Source organism: Furipterus horrens, unplaced genomic scaffold (assembly GCF_987537825.1).
Source record: "Furipterus horrens unplaced genomic scaffold, mFurHor1.1.pri manual_scaffold_5, whole genome shotgun sequence".
Classification (NCBI taxonomy): Eukaryota; Metazoa; Chordata; class Mammalia; order Chiroptera; family Furipteridae; genus Furipterus; species Furipterus horrens.
Genome location: NW_028327175.1, coordinates 159,029,716 through 159,038,322, shown reverse-complemented (window position 1 = coordinate 159,038,322; position 8,607 = coordinate 159,029,716). Strand labels below are relative to the sequence as shown.

The following is an 8,607-nucleotide window of genomic DNA, read 5'->3' as shown; positions in this document are numbered from 1 at the left end:
AATCATTAAGTTTAAAAATAAAAATTAAATATAAAAGAGGATTCTTCAAATTCTTTCAGTTTATTTTTTAATCTTTCTCATCCAGATTATAGAACAGTTCCTATCATTGCCAACAACCAAATTCCAAAGGGGTAAATTTACATTAGTAAATAGGTACCATCCACAAAATTGGGCTGGAAGATAGGGAGAAAAACATGCAAAAAAATACTGTCTCTTCTATAGATCAGTTCAGTTACTAAGAAAGTCACTGGTCAAGATGCATTATACAATAATAAGAAAGCCATATAGAAGCAGCAGTAGAATATTTAACTTATATAACTTTTTGTAAAACATTCAAACACTAATAACATGAGCTAGAATCAAACGTTGGGATTGGTAGAGAGAACACTAGATGCTATCCTGTGGTCTTGTGATCATATCTGTTCTTAAAAACTGAATTCGCCTCTAACTAAAACTGAGTGAATATAAGCTCTTGGTTCCTTTTGGTATTACGCCAAAAAAGATTTCAGAAACATATTTTAAAAGACAGGAAAAGGCAAATGACCAAGGTCACTGCTATTCTTAAAATGAGCCATGTGTATTTGTGTAGGGGAATTGGAAAATAGAGGACAGAGAAAGGGGAAACAATGGGTTTAAAGAAAATCAGAAGGATACAAACTGTAAAAAAATAAATAAAGTTTCTGGTCAGATTATAAGTTTACATCTAGTCAAATGAATGAGAAACCAAATTACTTTCCAATATTGTTTCTGGAAAAATGCAAATGTTTCTGACAGCTGCAAGATTTTGTTCTGATGAACAAGAGAAAATGACTTTCATAACAGCAGACAGGGACAAAATTTCTATTTTTTAAAAACCTAGGTTTATGATGTCAATCAAAGAGTTTCCAAAGTTGCACTGAAACATGAACAGGTTAGATCAGCTAAGATGTTTAACATCTGATAACATTCCTACCTTAGGTTAAGTTTTGCTTTAATTTAGGGGACACTTATGGCTGAACAAACCAGAAAAAAACTTAGGACCAAGGTAGGATCACGGATATCACAGTAAGGATGGAAAGAAGTACAGCCAATAAAGGAAAGATGTGCTGGACTTTAAAGCTAAAAATACAAAAAATTGCAGATGACCACAAGAGAAATGCACCTGAAGGAATGAAATACATGCCTTTTGAAGCAACCAATAGTATTTGAATGGGCACCCATAAAAAGCAGGGACTGAAAAAAACTAGATACTGGAATGCAGAGAACTAAAGTTTGTGGACCAAAAGAGCGATGTTCTGGATACAAGCCAGTTTCACTGTCTCCAATATTAACAGAGGAATTTAGTCTCTATGTTATACACAAGAGAATAGCAAAAAGATGCCAGTTAATCTCAATAATTCTGAGAAAACACACACATTCAGCTTCTGAGAAAGGACACACTGATTCTTTCTGAATTGCATTCTAGAACTACGGATGGATTAATTTCCTAAACCTGAGCTGTTAGATGACAGCTCAATGTAAGAGCATGATTTAATTTTGATAAATCCATACTTTTAGAAATAGGGGCACTGATTATATCACTTGTTTAAGGGTGCCATACTACAGATGTTGAGGTTACAAGTTCAATATACTTATGGGCAAGTTTAGTAGCTGTGCACAATAAGACAGTATTCTAATATGTAGACAGTCACATCAAAATGAACTATGCAGGGACTTAATTGTTAGGACAACTAGATAAGACAATGTGGATAGACTGTACAACTATGACTAGGTAGTATATACAATGGCAACACTTGCCCCGATTATTTCAACCATTCAATTTTTTATAACTCCTCATATATGCCTAACGCTTGTTCCAGGGGTCAATAAAACCCTGTACTGTATAGATACTTGATATTTATTGAAATAGCAAACAAGACTATTGCCACACTTTGTAGGGTGTCTTAACAGGCTAGCTTAATAGGTAAACATGAGTTAAATTTCCCATGCATGGTTCAAGAAGCTCTGAAGGGAGAGAAATCTTGATCCAATTTCACATAATGATTTTCCCTGAATCTCCCAGAAAAAGCACCCAAAGCCATTTTATTTTTGACTTGTATCAAAATAAGGTTATTTCCCATTGATAAAGTACCTTACGGGTGATCAAATCAAATGTGTTTGCCTACAGTCATTTTAACCACAAAGTGGCCTTCATTTGACTCTTTAAATTCTAATTACAAAAATAATTACACACTGACATTAAAATCTGTTCTCTGGGGCCCAGTGATTGAACTTTATGATGTCTAAGGTGTCTTCCAACGCTGTGGGAGGCCACTACTATATTACCTTATTTCACAATGCTTGTCATAAATTTCTACAAAAGATCAAAACTCACAATTGTACAAAAAATGAACAAACAAAAAAACCCAGATTTCCATGCATTAAAAAGTTGTGAAATAGAAGGTAGCTATGTATTATTAAAGGTCACATACAACTACTGATTTACTTAGCACATTCAAAAGAAATGCTGTGCCCACTATCAGTAGATGTTGTCATGCAAAGTCAAAACTTTGTCCCAGATAAGATTTTCAATATAATGTTTAAAAAGACTAAACTTAAATAGTCCGAGGTTATTTGCATACATGCTATTGTGAAATAAATGATAATCAGTAGGAATCCATGGAAGTATTAACATTAGAAAGTAGGTTACTTCATATGAATTAAGTCAGAATCTCATTTACACAAGGGTATGCATTCAATTAAGTATGTATTGGGGTTATGTCTTAAGTAAATTGCTTATGGATCTAATCTAGTAAAATTCTATATTTAACAAACAAAATTACTTTATTCACATGCAGACTGCATAAAGATGTTGGAAGGTTATTTAAGATGCAAACATTGTGCTAATATGTTGCAAAAATTAACTTACAGGTATACATTTTCAGTTAGGCTCACTTTCCAATAATAATATTTCAGCGATTTTCAGCCTTGTTCATCTTATGGCACACATAAACTAATTACTAAAATTCTGTGGCACATCAAACTATAAATTTTTTGCCAATCTGACAAAAAAAAAAAAAAAAAAGGTTTAATTTTGATTCATTCACACCAGATGGCTATTTCATTGGCTGTTGTCATTTTTTTGTTTGACAAGGTAAGGGGAAAGAGGTCAGGTATTGAATATTTTAAAAATTCTTGCTGTGGCACACCAGTTGAAAATCGCTGATATACTTCAATTAGGTTTATGACATGATATATTTGGTGCTTTGTGGATGAACTGGAAAGAGGATGTAGGTGAGGTTGACAAGCACAAGAAAAATTTGAATAATAGTGTACAAGCCATTTGAAATGGGATTTTGAAGGGCTACATATTTCTGTAGAATTCTACAATAGGCAGGAGGTATTCTTCCATCGTGGTTAAGTTTGTAACCTATTACGAACAGGTTGGGCTAACCTTGGAGCCATGTACAAATTAATTCAATTATCATGCCATGAACAAAGGCAGAAGTTTGAAAACCCAATCTGAGTGCTATAAAAAAAGGTAAAACAAAAGTGATCATTACAGTAAAATATAACAGAGGTGTAGAAATAATGTTAGATGACCAGTTTTCTGAGTGAAAATGTCATTTCAAACAAATTTATTTCTTTGCTTCATGAAAAAGAGCATTCTAACAGCAGTGTAGCCAGCATACAATCACAATGCTGCAGAACATTAAATAAGCACAAGCTTTTTAAAAAGTACAGGGCACACAATGGGACGGTAAACTGTTAAACTTATAAAAGAATCCAACAACGCAGGAATCATGTGTGGTTCCCATTATGGTTAACAGCTGAGCAGGCCATTCACGGTGTTAATTACAATAACTGAATGGAGACATTTTTAGTTGAGACTAGATATTTTCATGTACTTGTTTTGGTTAAATGCAACTAACTTAAAAAATCTCAACATTCCCTATATCAACTTTGGTGCTTCAAGTTTAGATTGTTAAGGAAATTATTTATAGTTAGTGACCAGCTCAATTGCTGCAGATATATCACATGGATTGTTTTGAAGAAAATGTGCTACTTCTTTGCAAAATATGTGTAAGAGTATCTTCTAAAATTTTAATTCTTCAAGTTTACTGTCATGGGTGGTGATTTGAAGAAAAACAAAAGCTAATACTTAAATTTTGCACACATTCAATAAGTGTTGAGTGGAAGAATGGATAGATGGGTGGATGGATAAAGGATCGTAAAGCTTTATCCATTAAATACAGTGAGAAAATAATCTAGTGGGAGCTAAGGTCTAAAACTAAAATGAAATATCACAAGGGTGTATTCTTGATAGTCTAATACTAGTAAATATCTTATTTAAGCAGCTGAAACAATAAACAATCACTTCTTTATATACTTATATGTATAAGAAACCTTAGGCTCACAAAAATATACATGTTTTAAAACAGAAATCTAAGGCACACAAAATACTAAAACAAGTCAATGAATTACCCTATTTTACATATTCAAAAGCAGAAATCTACTTGTACAAGATGGTCTATCAATGAACATATTGTTATTTACAATCCCTTCATATTCCTTTACTTTGATTAGTCAAAGCTTGAAACTAATACTTTGCACCATATATTATTTTAATATGTTATAATTTGTTTTTCTTTAGAGAGCTTACTGGAACTGTTTGTTTTGCACCAAAATTCTGAGTGTTAGCGGTTGTGGGCTTCCTATGGCATTTCCAGGGGAGAAGCACCATTAGGTTTTCCATACTCCCAAGGAATCTGAGACTTTAAATGTTATAGCACCTCTGCATTTTAAAAGAATCAAGTATTTCATTGTAATTTCTTCTTGTTCTAAATGTTTGTTTTGGGCAATTCTTTTTGTTTTGCTATGAACCAATAAAGTAACAGAAAAAATAATAGGAGGACTAAAATTAATATAATGCCTCTTTTCCTGTTACCTAGAACATAGGCAATTATCACAGATGATGCGTCATCATTTTCCCAAAACTAATATGCTTGAACTACTTTGGATTAGCTCTTATGAATAGATCTATATTTCTAATACCATTCTTACTATTTGTTTGGGGTGTGTGATAAGAAATTTGTTTTCGAAATATTTCTACAAAAATTTAATTCTTATTCTGTACCAGAATGACTTTCAGAACAAATAAGGCAATTTGGGATGGGAAAGGTTCTTACTATTTAATTTTTGTATTTTATAACCTTGAAACTTTAGAAGCATTTGACTCATCTAAATCCTATAATATCCCATCTTCTTTTGGAAACACTTTTCATGGATTATATTAAGAAGACTACAGTGAAAGTAAATTTGGGCCAATGTTGCTTAATAAATCAGAAGAGAACACTATTACTTAGTTCCCAAGAAAATGTTAATCAATATTGGTGATATGCTTTCAAATTCCAGCTTTAGAGATAATTAACAATTTTTGCATGATCGAACTATTTTATATAAGTAGCTAATATTTGCATGAGAAAAACACATTAAAAACACAAACAATATACATGATTAGAATACATATTGCAGGTAATCAGATGGAACTCTACACAGCAAGAATAAATGATTTCTCTTGTATGCAAATATGCACAAACAATAAACAATAGGATTCTTATACTATACTATTTCAAGTTACTTTTAAAAATAGAAAGTGCTTTTAAAATATATATTTACAATTTACGAACAGCCTCCAACCATTACTAACAATAATGAGTTATTTTATACAGGAGAGATACTTTCAGAGAGAAAACATTTCATTGGTTTATTTCAAAGGAATATGCCTATTTTCTAGCAATGATTGGAAGATGTTGGAACAATGGCACCATGAAATAATAGTTGAGCTTATTTTTAACTGTGTTGATGTGGTTAAGCACCAGGAGCTGTGTAGAGTTAACACTGTGTATCTTGATTTTACATCATAGCACATTACTGTTAAAATCCTCTAAAACTGACTCTTGTTTCATAGTAAACAGACTTAATTTAAAGCACCAAACTGAGTGATTCTATCAAGGTTAACACCTAACCAAAACATCTCTTTATGTATTTAAAACTATAAAACTTTTATTTTCGCTTAAAATGTGCACCTTCTACCAATTGTCAAAATATAGTCACAGTTAAGAAATACCCACCCTTTGTTTTTTACCTCAGCCTTCCAATGGGTGAGATGAAGGTATAGTAAACGACAACATGACTTTCTTTTAACAGCACCTTGAAAAAATACACTGCACTAGCAAAGGCATTAAAAAGAGGAGAAAAGCCTTCAGACCCAGTGGTTATAGGGCCCTGCAACATGTGTGAGAGCGTACGGGGACACAGTGACAACATTGTCATGGGTTAATGTTAATGCTTTATGAGAAGGAATTTGGTTCAATTCATTAACTTCAGGGGGCAGTTCAGGACCCTCATTAGCTGCCTGACCTTTCTGTTCTGAGGACTTAATTTTCTTATTCTTAGCTTCTTTAGCCTCAAACTTAATCTTGTTTAGTTCAAAACCATGTTGGGGTTTATTTAGGTTTTTGTGCTGGTAGAAGACTAGGGACAGGCGTGTAGGATGATTCCGGTTTGGGTGTTGGACAGGAGTTGTGGCATGAAGCTCTCGCCGGGCACACTCGATCAAAACAGAGCCATGAGCAGGTGCTATTGCCACCCCGCCAATATTGGCATCCAAGAAGATGTGCTCACTGTCTGACCAATACTCATCAATGTGGGGCAATTTCTCCTCAGCAGGTGACAGGGGGTCATCTGATAGGGGGTCATCTGATAGAGGCTCATCTGCGTCAGAATGCTGCTCTTCTTCTTCCACCAGAGAGGAAGCAAGTTCAGGAGGAGAGGTGATGAGTGGGGGCTGCTGGTTTGGCTGATTAGAAGTTAGCTGCTCAGATGGACCAGTGGAAGGCTCTGAATAAGCCAGGGAACCTGACATGGGAGTAGACAAGGTGGGAAGAGGACTCACTTCATGAGGCTGTGCAATTCCAGTGCCTTCCCCAGCAGCAGCACTAGCACCACTGTGTCCTGCAGAAGGCATTGCGCAGTGGGGATTGCTACTTCTTTCTGAAAACCCGCACGAAACTGATGCATCGTTCTTAAAAGATGTGGTGGCCGAAGCAGTCTTAGGGGACCAGGAGAAACCTGGAGACAAGTTTGCCTCTTTCACTGGATGAGGAATGGATGGGGTCAGTGAGTAGGTTTTAATGTTGTCTGAACCTTTGAAGATAAAATCGGGTTCAGTTTCACTTTTTGTTTCAGGTTGCAAGGTCTCAGTTTTATTCCCTAAACAGAGAAAAGGAATCAAATGTGAAGATAAGTACAGACTACTTTTGGTAATTGTTGTTTTTAAAGAGTATTTTTAGAGTACAAAGAATAATATAATAAAACACAGATGATGGTAATGTTGGCTGGTTTTGTTCTATTTACTTTAACTCAAACACACATGCAAACATTAAAATACTGGATGTAGTTTGGTAGCGTTTTCACCTAATAATTTTCCTTAAGTAATTTCTCACTTTCTAAATAATCATAAGTAAATACACAGATTTCGCCAGAAGGATGTGCACTGTGTAAAATAGTAAGACATTAGAAATGACCTAATTGGCTATTAAGTCAATGTTTTTAAAACCATACAATGGAATATAATGCAGCTGATAATATGACAACATATTTAACTACACAAGGATATGTTTAGATGGATTTTAGGTATTGCACGACCTCATTTTTGGAAAAATAAAAATAAGTAATAGTTTACAAGTATTTCTGGGAAATGAAAGCATCATAACTGGCAAAGTTATTTATTAGTGAAGGGGAGTCACGTAACAAATGTTAGTTGAAAATAAGTCATTTGTAACCCTTAAAAACACACACATTTAAACTTGTTTCTTTTTCACTGAGTAGGGGGGGATCATTGTTATCAGACTGGCCAATGTGGGCGACTGCTCTGACACCCTCACAAACATCACATCAAATAGAAATATTCTTGTTGAGGACATTCTCCCTCTCTTGAAGTTTTAAAAACATTTTGGAAATGCAAAAACAGTGAATTTTTTGATCAAGAAACAGAAAAAGTAAAATGGCTATGTTTTCAAATAATTAACAATATAAGAGCAAACATCTACTTCAGAAGATCTGCAATTTTCCACCCAGGCAATATAACCTAGAGACACATTGGTTCTCATTTCTAAAGAGGACTTATACATAGGAACCAAAGAGTGGGATGTCAAAAAACCCAAGCTCCTCTCTATGGCTACAACTATTATTATAGAGGTTAAGTGGTCAACAAATATAAATCGTGGAAAGGAAACATTAAAATAGTGATGAGTCTTTCACTGAGTTGTATAAAACTCATAAAAGAAAGATTTTATTGGTAAGATTACATAGGAGTCAATAAGTTATGGACCAAATATTGTACATATGGCTACTAATAAGGTATATATTATTTAAAAACTAGCATGTAAAGGTGCTGTCTAGTGGGGAATGACACAAAGATGAAAATAATATGATTGTTATTTTCAAGTAGCACGTAACCAGTTAAGTGAATCTTAAAATAAACCTATATTAAAATCTGTAAAATGAAGCTACAGGCAAAAAGGCGTGATAATTCTCCCTGCCTTCCCTCTTCCCCATCGCTTTATTGAATCTTTTCCATCATTA

At 34.0% G+C, this 8,607-nt stretch overlaps 1 protein-coding gene across 1 annotated transcript in view; it reads right to left on the bottom strand.

The window, feature by feature from the left end:
* Positions 1 to 5,620: 5,620 nt before the first annotated feature.
* The window catches only part of TET1 (tet methylcytosine dioxygenase 1), a 117,391-nt gene continuing 114,404 nt past the window's right edge, over positions 5,621 to 8,607 (bottom strand). The window contains exon 12 of the mRNA XM_090278112.1: positions 5,621 to 7,233. Coding sequence (XP_090134238.1) covers positions 6,224 to 7,233 — 1,010 coding nt within the window. The 3' untranslated portion in view covers positions 5,621 to 6,223. The remainder of the gene's footprint in view (positions 7,234 to 8,607) is intronic.